This window comes from Terrapene carolina, unplaced genomic scaffold (genome assembly GCF_002925995.2).
Source record: "Terrapene carolina triunguis isolate 2854851 unplaced genomic scaffold, T_m_triunguis-2.0 Scaffold85, whole genome shotgun sequence".
Taxonomy (NCBI): Eukaryota; Metazoa; Chordata; order Testudines; family Emydidae; genus Terrapene; species Terrapene triunguis.
Genome location: NW_020664436.1, coordinates 55,446,890 through 55,463,799, shown reverse-complemented (window position 1 = coordinate 55,463,799; position 16,910 = coordinate 55,446,890). Strand labels below are relative to the sequence as shown.

The window sequence follows — 16,910 nt, the reverse complement described above, 5'->3', positions numbered from 1 at the left end:
GCTATGCAGGCAACAAGCAAATAAAATATTACTGTAGTAGGTAGTGCATATGCAGCTTAATTCCTCATACTATTACAGAGAAAGCTATGACCTATGTAACAAATTGCTACAGTTCAAACATATCTGAATAAAAGCAGCCAGAGAAATTGATATAGAATTTTCAAGTCTTCCCACAGTATTATGTATAGTTCAAGAGATTCTGCGTTAATCAAACTACAGTAAACTCCAATATGTGTTAGTGCACGATCCATTTAATAGGCAGTTTAATTGTGCACTTTTGGAGCTAATTGCTGCCTAACAAGTTGGTGGGAAGAGTGTGTACAGAGAAAGAGATTAAATCAAATAAATCTTTTCTATTTAAAATTAGGAGACTGTTTCAGAGTTTAGAGCAGGGAATGGGGTCTCATGGACTCCCTGGTTCTATCTCTAGTACTCTTGCAAACCCTTCTGCACATCTGCTAGCATGGAACAGCTTGCAGATTGGGAGCCTTATGGTATGACCTAAGGAAAGTAACGTCTCTGTTCTGCACTTTAATATGTGTAAAATCAGGCTAAATAATAACTACCTAGCAACGCTGTGTTGAGATTTAATTGATTTGTAAAGGCTGTAGAGAGTTTCATAGAGAAGTGACTATAGGAATGCACAACATTATTGGTGGTTTTGTAATATGAAAGAAATGTGACTCTCATTTGTTTTCATCAGCATGTATAAGTGTAGCGCTATGGTAGTTTTTCAAAATGGCCACAGGCTATTAAGGACGAGAAGAACATAAGAACGGCCATACAGGGACAGACCAACAGTCCATCTAGCCCAGTATCCTGTCTTCTGACAGTGGCCAGTGCCAGATGCTTCAGGGGGAACGAACAGAACAGGGCAATTCATCAAGTGATCCATCTCCTGTTGTTCAGTGCAGGCTTCTGGCAGTTAGAGGTTTAAGGATACCCAGATCATGGGGTTGCATTCCTAATCATCTTGGCTAATAGCCATTGATGGACCTATGGTCTATGAACTTATCTAATTCTTTTTTTAACCCAGTTATAGTTTTGGCCTTCACAACATCTCCTGGTAATGATTTCTACAGGTTACAGGTTGACTTGCATTGTGTGAAGCACTTCCTTATGTTTGTTTTAAACCTGATGCCTATTAATTTCATTGGGTGATCCCTGATTTTTGTGTTATACGGGTAAATAATACTTCTCTATTCACTTTCTCTATGCTATTCATTATTTTATAGACCTCTATCATATGCCCCCTTAATCATCTGTTTTCTAAAACGAACAGTCCCACTCTTTTTAATCTCTCCTCATATGGAAGATGCTACCATACCATTTCATTGCCCTTCTCTGTACCTTTTCCAATTCTAATATATGTTTTCTGACATTAGGCAACCAGCACTGCACGCAGTATTCGAAGTGTGGGCGTATCATGTATTTATATAGTGGCATTATGATATTTACTGTCTTATCTATTCCTTTCCTAATGGTTCCTAAGATTTTGTTAGCTTTTTTGACTACTGCTACACACTGAGTAGAAGTTTTCAGAGAACTATCCATGATGATTCCAAGATCTCTTTCTTGAGTGGCAACAGCTAATTTAGAGCCCATCAATTTGTATGTATAGTTGGGATTATGTTTTCTAATGTTCATTACTTTGCATTTATCAACACTGAATTTCATCTGCCCTTTTGTTACCCAGTTTTGTGACATCCCTTTGTAACTCTTCCCAGTCAACTTTGGACTTAACTATCTTGAGTAGTTTAGGATTGTGGGCAAACATGCTTCTGATGTACTTTACAAAATTTGCAACTAGTTATTGTCTTTGCTAGTTGTTCTTCAAATTCCTTTTTGGCCTGCCCATTTATACTTTTATACTGGACTTGCCAGAGTTTATGCTCCTTTGTATTTTCCTTAGTAGGATTTGACTTCCAATTTTTAAAAAGATGTCTTTTTGTCTCTATCCGCCTCTTTTACTCTCTTTAGCCATGGTGGTGGGTTTTTTTGGCTCTTTTACGATTTATTTTTAATTTGGTGTATACATCTAATTTGAGCCTCTAGTCTGGTGTTTTTAAAGTTTCCATGCAGCTTGTAGGCATTTCACTTTTGTGACTGTTCCTTTTGTTTTCCATTTAACTAGCCGCCTCATTTTGTGCAATTTCCATTTTTTATGTTAAATGCTATTGGGGTGGGTTTCATTGCTATTTTCCCACTCAGTAAGGATGTTGAATTTAATTACATTATGGTCTCTACTCCTGAGCAATTCAGCTATATTTACCTGTTGGACCAGATCCTATGTGTCACTTTGGACTAAATCAAGAATTGCCCCTCCCGTTGTGGGTTCTAGGACTGACTGCTCCAAGAAGCTGTCACTTATGGTGTCTAGAAATTTGATCTCTGCAGACCGTCCTAAGGTGACATGTAGCCAGTCAATATGGGACTAGTTGAAATCTCCCATTATTACCGGGTTGTCTGTTTTTGTAGCCTCTATAGTCTCTCTTAGCCTTTCTTAATCACCATTACAATCCTGGTCAGATGGTTGATGGTATATTCCTACAGCTATACTCTTATTATTCAATCATGGAATTTCTATCCATAGAGATTCTATGGTTCAGTTTGATTCATACAATTTTTATTATATTTGACTCTATGCATTCTTTCACATACAGTGCTACTCCCCCACCAGCACAGTCTGCTGTCATTCCTATGTATTTTGTAGTCTAGTATTACTGTGACCCATTGATTATGATCATTCCTCCAAGTTTCTGTGTTGCCTATTCTATCCATAGGTGCTGGAACTAGACATGCTCAGGTGCTGCCACACCGCTGGCTTGAAGTGGTTTCCATTATATACAAGGTTTACAGTTTTTGGTTCAATGGCTCTCAGCACCCCCACTATAAAATTGTTCCAGCACCTCTAATTATATCAATATCCTCATTTAATTCCAGGCACTCAAGTTCACTCATCTTAGTATTTAAACTTCTTGCAGTTGTATACAAGCACTTATAAAATTTGTCAATATTTAGTTTTGCCTTCATGTGAAATAATTGAATGGGACTTGTTTGTCTGACTGTTCCTTTTCCAAAGAGCTTGGCTTGTTTAGCCTAACCTAAAGAAGACTCAGGGGAGATATGATTGTGCTCTATAAATGCATCAGAGGGATAAATACCAGTGAGGGAGAGGAATTATTTAAGTTAAGTGCCAATGTGGGCACAAGAACAAATGGATATATGTTGGCCATCAGCAAGTTTAGGCTTGAAATTAGATGAAGGTTTCTAACCATCAGAGGAGTGATGCTCTAGAACAGCCTTCCAAGGGAAGCTGTGGGGACAAAAAGCCTAACCGACTTCAAGACTGAGCTTGACAAGTTTTTGGAGGGGATGGTATGATGAGATTGCCTACAATGGCATGTAGCTGGTCTGTGACTGCTAGCAGCATATATCTCCAATGGCTGGTGATGGGACACTCGGTGGAGAGGGCTCTGAGTTACTACAGAGAATTCTTTCCCAGGTGTCTGGTTGGTGGGTCTTGATGAAATTCTCAGGGTCCAACTGACTACCGTATTTGAGGTCGGGAAGGAATTTTTCCGGGGTCAAATTGGCAGAGACCCTGGGGGTTTTGCACCTTCCTTTGCAGCATGGGGCATGGGTTACTTGCAGGCTTAAACTAAAGTAAATGGTGGATTCTCTGTAACTTGAAGTCTTTAAAATATAATTTGAGGACTTTAGTAACTTAGCCAGAAGTTATGGGTCTATTACAGGAGTGGATGGATGAGGTTCTGTGGCCTGCAGTCAGGGGTGAAAGTAGAAATAGGGACTTACCGGTACGAGGCTGGGTTGGGGCTGGCTCTGGCCCCTGGAAGGGGCGGGGCCTCGGGTGGAAGGGGCGGGGATGGGGGTTCAGAGTCAGCCCTGGGCCTCCCTGTACCGGTAAGTGCCCTCCCTATTCCCCGCTGGGGTAGCAGTGGCAGCCGGGGGCTCTGGCAGCAGTTTAAAGGGCCCAGGGCTTGGCCGTCGCTACGCCCCGGGCCCTTTAAACCACTGCCGGAGACCCTGGCTGCCGCTGCTACCCGAGGGTTCCAGCAGCAGGGCTTCGGGGGCTATTTAAAGGGCTTGGGGTTCCCCTGCCTCTACTGCCCCGGGTCCTTTAAATAGCCGCTGGAGCCTGCCGGAGCGGCGGTGGGGCTCCGGCGGCTATTTAAAGGGCCAGGACCGTAGAGGCAGCAGGAGCCCTGGGCCCTTTAAATAGCCCCCGGAACCCCGCCGTTACTCCAGGGCCTCTGGGGGCTATTTAAAGGACCCAGGACTCCCCTGCTTCTACCACCTCAGCCCTTTAAATAGCCCCCGGAGCCCTCGGGTAGCGGCGGCGGGGCTCTGGCGGCTATTTAAAGGGCCCAGGGCAGTAGAGGCAGCGGGAGCCCCAGCCCTTTAAATAACCCCCGGAGCCCCGCTGCTGCTACCCCAGGGATCCAGCGGCAATTTAAAGGGCCTGGGGCTCCAGCCGCTGCTGGGAGCCCCAGGCCCTTTAAATTGCCACCTGGGGAAGCCGGGCCGCCCTGGTACGGCGCACCAGCTCTTGCCAGTACGCCGTACTGGGGCGTACCGGCTTACTTTCACCTCTGCCTGCAGCGTGCAGGAGGTGAGACTAGATAATCATGATGGTCCCTTCTGGCCTTAAAGTCTTGATCCTGTGAGTTCCTACCTGTACTTTGTCAGTTTCTGTCCTCTCTTGGTTGCTAGGATATAGAGTATCCCCTTTAATAAATCCTCCCCTAAGAGATATATCTGTCCAAATCACATGCTCTTCTGCACCTGTTGGCTTTCCCCCAGGCCTTAGTTTAAAAAATCCATGACCTTTTTAATTTTATATGAATGAGTGAATAAGTTCAGTTCAAATAGGAAATGACCTGGATGTTTACCCATCCCTCAAACTGAACCCAGACTGATGAAGCTCAGTTAATTTAAAATTTCTCATCTCTACTCCCTGCCGTCATTTCCCACTGCATCTTCCCATAAGCAAACTGTTCCTCTGCTCTTTCCAGCCCAATCAGAAACAGAACTGTTGGAAATCTTTCAAGGAAGCCTGTTATTCCAGCACAGTAGCTAATATTTGGCGAAATCCAATATAAACCAATAGTTTAGATAGCAAACTGGGAGCAGGGAATATATTTTTGTTCAGAAGAAAAGCAAATGTAGGAAATAGGTAGCGTTCTGACTAGTGCTGTACCAGATTTCACTTTACACGTATTTGCATGTCAGATTTTGGTAAGTATGCTTGAGAACTCATATTTGAATATTCACTAAAATGTGTGTTGCTACTTTGATTAAAGAACTTGTCCCTGTATTTCATTTTTGCTAAAATCTTTGGGGCTTCATAGATGTAACTGAGGTGAGTCCTTGTTCCTTTGAACAAGAAAATTTTGCCCTGGAGAATTCTGAAATTTTGCAGTGAAGTCACCTTTTTTTTAAAGGAAAGATGTTTTAGTACTGCAGAAACTAGTGGAAAAAATAAAGGTGACATGACATAGGGCTTGCTTTCCACACCTGCCGTGCACATATAACGGCAGTTGAAGTTAATGGAAAGTGCCGGTGCTCAGCATTTTTGAAAATCAGACTCCCAATGGGAAAGTGTTTTTTATGGCTGAGTAAGTGGTGAGAACTTTTTCAAAATACGTGGCTTCATCCTACAAGATGCAGGCTTGGAATGTGGCATAAATAAGAGCAGGGTAACGAGCAGCACGCAGCACAGAGAGCCTATTCCTGAATTAATGAGAATGAAGCCACAGGGCCACCAGTTTACTCCTGGCTAATTGGAGGACGATGGACAAAGACTCCGTCTCCGTACAATAGGATCAAAATAAGATCGTTTGCTCTGGCATGAGTCTTCCACCTTTGTGCTCTCAGGCTTGCTTGGGATTTTTCTTCAATGAAGAGGAACTGCAAGTGCTTGCTTTTTACCTGTGCTTGTGTGTTGCCTTCACCCCCACTCGCACTGGAACAGATGTTCACGCCACTCTGGGTAACTTGCAAAGATTTGCAGGTCAAGTACCACAGTGGTTCTAATTCTGGTTCTGCAGCAAATTTCCCCAGGTGGATGGTAGTTTAGATGGTAATGTCAAGGCTGCACAAATGAAGTATAAAGCTTAGTGTTTGATCTCTTTCTACATCCAAGAGGACAGGTACATAATAGTGCTTTCCCATGCATAAAACAATAGCTTTGTCAAGACAAGTGGGGAGTATATCTAGACAAAACAAAAGATGCTGTTCATGTGGAAAATGAAATGTCTCTAAAAGGGAAAATGTGTATATTTAAAGAATAACATTTTGATTGTAGGCTTAAGGTTTTGCCAGAGAGCAACTCTATCTGTGGCTTTTTTCCCCCTTGACAAACTCCACTTCATGTTTTTATTCTTATTCATTGTCATTGCACCATATCAGTTATTTTGTTTTGTAGAGTTGAATTCAGACAGGCCTCATTTAGCCATTTGGGAAAACCACGGAATGTCTCCCAGATAATTAGCATCTAAGGGAGATCCAGAAAACTCAGTCATGGCAGCTACACAAAGACTGGCGCCTTTTCAATCATATCATGAAATAATGGGAATGTGTAAGCTGTTGCACACTAGATTAGAATAGGAGACAGACACAAGTTTGGGATTCCTGCAGCATGTCCCACATAGCTCAATACGATCTCTCAGGGGTCCTTTCAACTTCTCCTCATTAGGCTTAGTTGGCTGATCAGAACCATGATATTACTCTCGTATGGGCTTCAAAGACAGTCATGGAGCTGTCTGATTAATAGCTTTGAACATGCTGCTGTTTTCTTTTGGTAGTTATTGCATTTTGCATTAATTGTTTAATTTCTACAACAATATATATAGGGTGAGATTTTCAAAGGTGCCTAAGGGAATTTGAAAGTTAATGCAGTTTGAGTACCTCACTCTCTCAGGATATGTCTACACAGCCCATGGCAGCAAGCCTCCCAGCCCAGGTCAGCACATTCGGGTTAGTGGGGCTCACGCTAGAGCTCTAAAAATAGCTGTGTACATAATGCTTTGAAGTTGTGGTTTGAGCTGGAGTTTGGGCTCTCAACCCCAACCCCCCTCCCCCCCACCAGGCTTGTGTAGATGTACCCTTATTCTCCCTTGAAAATCACAGCCTGAAAGTACCACTAATTCTGTTCTATGCTTGTAGGGTCTTTGGTATATAAATATTCTATTGAGCCCCAAAAGAAAACCAACGAGGTTCTCTAATTGAGCTCTAAATATGCTGTTAAGAATATTCTTCCACTGTCTCGATGGTTTGTGAGGACAGAATTCCTGGGGAGTTTTTTTACTTTTAATATACCTTAGTCCCAGTCATATCAGGAAGTTCCATTGCTTTTATTGCTCCCTGCATGGGACAAGACAGGATAAATGGGTAAAGTGATGGTGTAATAGGATTCACATTACTGCATGAGTGCCTCCTCCTGACCAGGTGTGGAATAGCAGCTTTCTTCCTATATGGGCATTTCTGCTGATGGTCATTCCATCACTGCAGTAGTCTCTTTCCCCATCATTCATGGTGCTTTCTTTTTGTGACTCAGCTCCGACTAGGTCATTTTATGGTTCCCCCCACTTCTGGGGTATCAAAGTCTCGCCAGGCCAGCTGTCCAGATGGTGCCTCCAGCAGTCCTGCACCACTTCCCAGGGGCTGGGAGGAGGAAACCAGGCCCTTCCTCTACACTGAGTTCCAGTTCACAGACCCTATAACCAGTAGCCAAGGTCTATACAGTCACTATCCATGCTGCTGGTTCCCTGGGTTGCTTCCTACCCTGCCTTCTCAGGCTTTCTTTCTTCACAATTCCCCAGGGTGACCCTTCGTCCAGGCTAGGATCCCAGACTTATTCTCCCATCTGGGTTTCCTCCTCCCCAGTCTCTCTTCTCCCAGAGAGTAACTGCAGACCCCCCTGCTATAGCCCCCTCACTACTACCAACTTCCTGTCTTTATATTCTTTGTCCAATCTTTGTTGTTGTTGTTGTTTCATAATCGTCTCCTCCCCCCCAGGCTCCATCAGCGATTAGCATTTATAAATCTCAGGGCCTCCCTTCAGGTGCAACTGTAACAGTTAATTGGCCTCTTCTGGGCCACCTTAACCCCTTCAGGTATGATGTGGAGTGAATACCCCATCACATATGGGTTATTGGGTAAAGTCCTGGCTCTGCTGAACTCACTGAGTGTTCCATCATAGACTGCAATAGGGTCAAGATGTCATCCATTATCTGTTTTGCCTTCTATGCTTTGTAAACCAATTTGCTGCCACAGTCTGAGAGATGAGATCTGGGTTCTTTTCCTAGCTTTGTGGCAGACTTCCCATGGGGTGATCAAGTATCTGTGTGACCCAGTATCTCTTTGTGACTCAGTTCCTAATCTGTAAAATTGGGGTAATTGAGGTGTTGTATAGCTAAACCAATGAAGTTTCTATGGTCCTTTGAGCTACTTGGATGTCAGGAGCCATAGAACTGCACTAGAAATTATCACTAGATAATCAATATTTCCTTTTCCAGATGCCCCCACTAGTTATAAGTATTGTGAGCAGTCTTGTTTACTGCTAGAAAATGCCTGTTACTTTCAGTTTCATGCTGTGTACTTTGACTTGAAGATGAAAATACTATTTTTAAAAATGTATTGTCCTACAGTACAAAGAGAAATTTTCTTTCTTTTGAGGGAGAGAAGAGAATGGGACTAGTTAATACTATATGAACGGTTAGAGCAGCAAACGTGAACTGGAACTACAGTACGTGTGCTCTGATTTTGTTTGCAGCTGTGTAAATGAGTTTAGTGTCATTTTTTCCAGTCTGCAAGCACTGTCATGTCTGGACAGTTTTTTTTTCAAATTGGAGTTATTTTCCAGTTGTATAAAACTCTTCATCTACATTGTGGATCGAGTGCATTAAGTTACTCCCCGTGGTGCACAGCTGGAAACCATTCTTTGTGGCAACATTTTGTTTTGTTTTGTCCCAGTTTTTTTCTACCCACTGTGTTCCCACACACTAGCATAGCTTAGTACTACAACAGACAAGTATCTCTTTTTTTTCCACTGACACTTCTTAGAACATCTTAAATTGGCATGTTCTCTTTTGTCTTTTTAATATAAATTCAGTGGCAAACAGCTCTGCTTGCTTGCACGAAGATTTCAAAGAACTTTGCAGACTAGGAAGACTGGTTTGAAAAGTTAGACACATTTAGGCAGACTGTTTTCTTTTGCTGCTTTGAAGAGATGAGAGATGTTTTAAGAAAAAGATTGGGGGAAGTACACTGTGTCCAATAGTGGTGTGTTAAAAGAAAGCATGGGGACACAGGTCTCAGTAGAACTTTCTTTAAGAAAAAAATGGAAATAAAACCCTTAGGTGCTTTATGAGATATTAATGAATATATAGTAAGATCTTTAGGGGCAGGGACTGCTGTTTTCTGTCTGTTTGTACAGCTCCTAGCAAAATGGGATGCTGACCTGGTTGAGATCTAGGTGCTACCACAGTCTAAATGTTAAATAATACATACACATATGTAGTACAATCAAGTGTTTCTTAGTACTGAATGTAAGGCTTTCTCCATGAACCTCCCTGTGCCATCCGCCATCAGCCAAATTAAAGGCAATGTCTAGGGGACTGGTCTGACTGCAATTATTTGCAATGAACTGGTTATGTGAAATACAAAATAAAACCAAAAAATATGTTCTAAATATCAAAATAGCATATGTTAGAATGGTTAGAAGATTAATGTGAAAGGTATTTTTTGTATTTACTTGGATTCATATTCACATTTGTAAAAAACAGATTTCAGTAGGTGCTCCTTGACATATTTTAAAAATAGTTATGCTAGTAGACTGCTACAGAGACCACCACCAACTTGTGCCCAACAATTAACATATAATCATCCAACAGTTGAAGACATAGTTAACATATTTGATTTACCTCCAGAGTCCTCCCAGTCCCTAACAGATAGGAAAATCAGCTGGGTTTTTCAGGGGACGCTGAAGGTCAATCAGCTAGGACTATTTTGGACCATGTTGGGAATGAGTTGAACAGCTGAGAGGGATCCTTACAGAAAATATCCTGCACTAGCTACCCTCTCCTTTTATGAGTGGGGCTCCAGATCAGGTGTCTTTGCTGATCTCAACTGTGGTCTTGTAGCATAGGAAGAGAGGATCTCCTAGATAAGTAGGTAATAGGATAGTGCTAAGACATCCATTCCATTGATACTCACTGGGGTGAATTTTACAAGTCCGGAGTACTGAGAAAGTCTTAAGTAGATAAAGGAGAAACATTTGAAATCTAGGTCCTTCTGTTTTCTGTATGCTACATCCTGGGTGCTATGAGTCAGTCTAAATGGCCAAGCTCTCCCCACTTCCAGCACACTTAAAAGCACAGCAGTGCTTTGGGAGGGAGTGGCTGCAGAGGGGCATTGCTGCAGGGAGAGCTTGAATATTTTCTGTGGCTTGTGGAGAGAACTTGCTGCTGTCCTGTGAAAGGCTGCAGTGTGAACAACCTTGTGTGCCTGGAAAACTCTGCTGGGTAGTGCAGAAGAAGAGAATCACCCTTTAGTCTGGAGCAACAGAGCAGGCTGATCTCATAAATCACCTGTATCAAGTCAAACTGAAGGACTATGTAAGATGTCTAGAATGTGGCTATGAGGGCTGGAGAATTGACACTTACCTGGATATTCCATTGGTCATCAGACCTTATGGCTCTAACCAGGCATTTGCTAGCGTGGTGTGTACTCTTATGCTGACAGCTAGTACATCCATACACACATAGAATACATAATACGACAGTGGTATAATTTCTTACATGGTAAGTATCATCCTAGATACTCCATCTTGGGGTGTTCGTCTTTGTGCAGTGAACCAGCTAGCAAGTTCTAGAAGATTTTTTTTAACCCTTCAATGAGTCCTACTGGTGCATGTATAAGGGGAGGGGAAATGCAACTATTCTGCCTTGAGGTTACAATAATTTATTATTTTCTTTCTGATAGAATTTTCAGTATTTGCCCTAGGTGTCTCTTGTGAAAACACTGATGTTCTTTTGATTGACTGGTGTTTTTTTTATTAGCACTTCTATTAGCTTTTGTTAGCACTGTTGGAAGGTTTAGTGAAAGAACAAGACAGCTACCTACCGAAATTTGGTTACTAGTTTAATCTCTGTGTTGGTTTTTATAATTTAAGAGTTTAAAAATAACACGTCCCTTATTCATTTGGCAAGCATTCTGTAATTCTAATGATAAAAATTCCATTATACCTCTATTTTCTTTATTAATACTTTTGCACTGGCATTAGTGATATTGGCAAATGTATAAAATGTAGGGAATAACGTTTAATCACCTGCTTTCCACAATAAAAGTAATTTGCATATATGTTTCATACCACTGTTGTGATTTTAAAAATAAATACTTGATGGAATTATTAAAAATGGGCGATAAGTCAAAGAATTTTTATCCCAGAAATATTAAATATTTTAAAGCAATGCAAATATTAGGGTTATAAATTGCTTTATATTTATTTTATTATTTATTACATTTATTTTTAAATGTTAATGTTCTCCCTTGTATTTAGTGAGTTGGCACTGTTGTAAAACATTAACATAATTCTTTCAATTTCTTAACAAAAGAACTGCTATCTCCAGGTTAGCTACCAGTGTAGCTTGAGTTACAAAGGGCACTTATTATTTTAAAGCTTTGGATGCCAATCTTCAGGCTAATAACAAGGATAAAAGACATTCATCATATAACTTTAAAAATAGGATGGGAGTAAAGAAAATTTTCTCAGTGCCTCTCAACAATTTTCCAAATTTTGTGGAACTTCTTACACCTAACTGGAGGTGCATTTGAAATTGCGGTTTCAGGATGTTGCAGATATTGGTGTGTTAAATGGCTTTCTGTTTCATTGTTTTTTAAACTGTATTTCAGGAAATTTTCAATAATACAACAAACAAGGAATTTTGTCTTTTTTGCATTTTTATTGATACAGTGAATAGAGACTTTATATATAGACTTTCTAAATAGAATATATATATATATTCTATTTAGAAAGTCTAAGTCATTGTGTGTGTGTGTGTGTGTGTGTGTGTGTGTGTGTATATATATATATATATATATATACACCATTTTTAATAATTCCATTAATCACTGACTCTTCTTTTGAGTGGCGTTCTTAAGTCTCAAATTATTTAGTTGGGGATTGGTCCTGCTTTGAGCAGGGGGTTGGACTAGATGACCTCCTGAGGTCCCTTCCAACCCTGATATTTTATGATTTATGCCTGAGAGGAGCTACAGCTCCATGCTAGAGCACCACTAATGGTGTTAGTCTCCGGAAAAGGAGCAGGGAGGAACTGTAGGGGATAGACATCTGATCCTACCTCTTCTTGCTCCTTTTGAGGAGGCTAACAGCATTGATAGTGCTAGTACAGAGTCATGCCACTCTCCACCATGTTGGGGTGGCCCAAACTAAGCCATGAAAGCTCCATACACCCGGCCCCATACATCTGCACAAGGGAAAGAAGCAGGATAACCATATATCTGGCTTTAAAAGCAGGTTCATATTTTGTCCAAATAAGGTACAAATAAATTGCAGTACATAAATTCTGGGTGCTGTTCATTGGGACTTGGCAATGTCTTCTGCATCCATAATTCAAAATGCAAATTGGGGGTCACAGAAGGTGCACCCTGAGAAAAATGTGTTCATTGCTTCTCAATACTTCAAAAGCGTAACAGGGAACTTTAATATTAAATTGCACAAATGTAGCCCGAACTGTAGGAAAGATGACTATCATCTTGGCTCCAAAAATGGCCTCTCTTGCGATCAACACCTGAGGCTGACAGGCTTTTGTCAAGAGAGACAACCTGTGATCTGCCTCATAAAAATTACACTTCCTGTTCTAAAATGTCAACCTCAATGAAAAAATAACCAACACCCTTTCGAAAGAAGGGGGTGGCTGCATAAAACAGTATGCAAATATGTGTTTATCAACTGTGATAAAATTCCAGCTCCAAAGCTGGGTGACTCACTAGCAACAAAGCTCAAGTGCTGGGTATGTGGCAGAAGCATGCATGCATTTTGTGCAACTTCTGTGCTCTTCCTGTCAGCTCCATTCTTACGAGCCAGCAGGGAATTGAAAGTGACAAGTTTTCTTCTCTCTGAAGCACTGGGACCTTAACAGTGTCTCTTTAATGAAACATCTAACAATATGATGATTAACCAGGCTCTGCCTCATATAATAATAAATATCTAGCTCTTGTATAGCATTTTCACTAGTAGGTTTCAAAGTAGTTTGTGTGTGTAAATTTAACACACACAACATACATGTGCATATATAAAGTGTGTGTATAAATAAAATATAGAGTGAGAATGTCTACAACATAGTGTGAATATATAGTTGTAAAAGTGAGCGAGAGACAGGCATGCTGTAGTCTTTTTCTATTATCTGTCACCTTCTCCATTACTTCTCAGGGTTTATTTTCACCAGATCATGTGCTGGAATTCTTTTTGTACAGTACTATATTCTCTTCTTATGCTGGGATCCCATTTGAGGAAGCTAGTTGCTGCATTCAAAGCAGAGTGCCAGTCTTCATGTTGTGGCTAACTGATCACTGGCTTTTATGTTATTAACATTACACAGCCTCAAGATGGAATAAGGAGGCAGTAAGTCAAAGTGGTTCTACAGCTGTTCACAATTCATTTGCGCTTGCAACGCTTACACGGTCTTTAGCATGCAACCCTATTGTAGATAGCAATAAATATCACTGAACGCTTTGAATAAAAATACAACGGGTATAACAATATAGATTTTAAAATGTAATGAAAATGGGCTGTAATCTGTAAAGAAGCAGCAAGCTGCAAACTCAATAAAATCCCAGCTATTGATTGACTGACTGTACAAATTGGACAAGTGACTAACTAATTGGATGCCTTACTCGAGCAATATGTTTAACGTGGTTTTAAAGTGAGCTGGAGAGTCGCTAACTTATGTCAGAAGATAACTGTACCATGACCACTGAGCTCTGTAATTAAATGGCAAACAGGTTAATTGCAGGGACAGACAGGGGAACAGAGTTAGCAGATCAAAAGGAATCAGCTGCATGATGTTGTATTAATTCAGCTAGCACAGTACATCTAGGAGAAAGAGGAGAGTCATTACCAAAGGAGTTTCATAAATGTGCAATAATTTCAAGACCAGTTTTGGCAAAGGACCTATTTTGAGATTAGGTTTTATGCTCTTTAAAACTGGCAGCCGATTAAACTGTCTAGAACCAGGCAAGGGGCAGGCAGAGGTTGGTGCAAATCTCCAGATAGATCTGTCAATGTCCCAATCCAAACTACTTCCACCTGTGTTTATTTTTGTTAAATTGCAGTAATGGCAGTTTTGAGGAAGCAAAACTGCTTTCTAGCATGAAAGGTTAATGTGTAAGCTCAACCCACCACATCAGTTTGCCTCAGCAGATCATTGTTTTTCTACAGCTCACTGGATTTGATCAGCATTTGGTGGGAAGGGGAGTAGACTTTACTTAATGATTGTTCCTCAAAGGATTTATAATCTTTATTGCTTGCTGTGTTGTTCATCGTATAGGCCTTGATTCAGCAAAGCACATGCTTAAGAGCTTTGCTGAATGAGGATCACAGTATATGCAATACATATAGCAGTATGAACATTATACACACACAAAAAACCCCAACAACTATCAAAACAATACTGCACACACAATTCTCTCACTGAGCAGAGGATGAAAGAGAGAACAAACCACATGACAGATGTTAGTCTTGTTGCTGCATGACCTATTGGAAAGTGCTCAGATACAATAGTGATGAAAGTGGTATAAGAACCTATATAGAACAATAATACAGTGAAATTATAACACAAATTATACAGTGTATGCAAGGCAAGATGGGTAATGTTCTGCCATGGAGATGAAAATAGAGTATAAGAAGTTGCACAGATAATTTGCAGGTGTGATTCAAATAATGTCCAACTTGTCAGTCACTGGAGAGCTTGGATTGCTTATACACCTCTACCTCGATATAACGCTGTCCTCGGGAGCCAAAAAATCTTACCACGTTATAGGTGAAACTGCGTTATATCGAACTTGCTTTGATCCGCCGGAGTGCACAGCCCCGCCCCCCAGAAGCACTGCGTTACTGCGTTATATCAGAATTCATGTTATATCGGGTCACGTTATATTGGGGTCGAGGTGTAATATCATTTCTTGATGATACTTTCAGTAAGCTACTTTGCCCAACCTTTCAAGTAACACGACAGTAGTGTGTTTTCAGATGTATGTAACTACCAGATATTTGTTGTAATTAGATTTTAGAATGTAGTAAGCATGATGACACTATTAGTAATGGCCTTTAATCAGATGTCTGAAATCTAGATTGAAAAATGGAAAGGTGTTTGATGGGGGCATTGCATTCTTCAGTATATACACAGCCATTGAATCTTAGGTCTTTTGCTTTATTGCCTTAAAAAGGTTAAATATGTAGTATATACATTTCTGTTTGTGCAACTGAACTCGTCCTATCCTCACTTCTGTTGGTTTTTCCCCCCAGGATTATTTCCAGCAGTGCTGAACCTGGCTGTCAATGCTATCATCACAACTAATGCTACCTGTGGAGAAAAAGGCTCTGAAATGTATTGCAAACTAGTTGAACATGTACCTGGACAACCAGCAAGAAACCCCCCACAGTGTCGTATTTGTGACCAGAACAGTAGGATTCCACATCGTATGTATGCGATTTTGTTATGTTAATAGACATGCTCTTCAGAAAATATTTCTATGGGAGTTTTGTCTAGGATCATTCATATTCAGGGACTTTGTGACCAAATGACTGGCAATGGATGGGGGCGGGGGAGGGCGGAGAAGGAAGAATAAACTCTAGCTCATTGGCTTGATTACTTTGGAAAATTCCTCTTGTTATGAGTAAAACCAAATTTTTCGTCCCTGGGCTAGCTTTGCAAAATTCTTACCTGTAAATTAAATTAAACTCATTGGGTCAAAGAATGCTTAATGTTCAGCAACTAAATCCAATATTAGAGTCTCTGAAGCTCTCACTGAGTTCATATGGATTTGTGATTGCTCGACATACATGAAAATCAGGCCATTTTTAAGGTACCTAAATATGGGATTAGGTCCTTAATTTTAATCTGAATATTCTGAGCTTTTTGAATAATTTACAAAATCTTAATTTGGGGTTAAGGCCAATTTTATTTATCTTAAGCCTGTTCTGTGATTTCCCCCACCTCCACCCCTTCTCAGCTTGATGTTAATTCTAATTTCACTGACTAAAAAGCCCCCAAACCACTGAGTTTTTTTTAACACTTCATTTTTTTAACACTTCATTTTTTTAACTAATCTTTGCTAAAATTATTACTATTTTTTTAAAGACCAGCCGCAGGGTAAAATCAGTTTTCAAGCATTAATTTATTATCAGGTACAAGGAGAGTTTTGTGCCTTCTACACGGGAAGTGCATACGAGGAAGACTAGAACCTAGGTAGAGCTGTATGGTAGTATTCCCATATTTTCACCTGCCCTTTCAGTGACGGAGGTGAACAGCATATTAGCAGCTATTCTCCATGGTAATTCTGAAGAATTTCCTGTATGATTAAAATCACATCCTCCATTTTGGGAAGAGCCAAATATGTTAATAATAATAAAAATACATAATCTGTGATAATTCACACGGCAAACCAAACACACAGTGTGAGGAATAGATTTTGGGTTGCCACATCCCTGTGCCCTGCTCCAATCACTAGTCAGCACTGTCTCATTTATATATAAAAACACACAAGTGCTATGGGTCTGTGTGTCTTTCCCTCTTATTAACCTGCAACTGTCTGGTTTTAGAATGCCTGGTCTTTCATAGCCAACCACATCTCAGTTTAAGGTT

General features: G+C 40.6%; 1 protein-coding gene across 1 annotated transcript in view; it reads left to right on the top strand.

Annotated features, from left to right (window-relative positions):
- The first annotated feature begins 14,909 nt into the window (after nucleotides 1–14,909).
- Nucleotides 14,910–16,910, top strand: part of LAMA2 (laminin subunit alpha 2) — a 337,406-nt gene continuing 335,405 nt past the window's right edge. Inside the window, exons 1-2 of the mRNA XM_029911052.1 lie at nucleotides 14,910–14,913; nucleotides 15,572–15,745. Of these exons, the coding sequence (XP_029766912.1) occupies nucleotides 14,910–14,913; nucleotides 15,572–15,745 (178 nt within the window). The remainder of the gene's footprint in view (nucleotides 14,914–15,571; nucleotides 15,746–16,910) is intronic.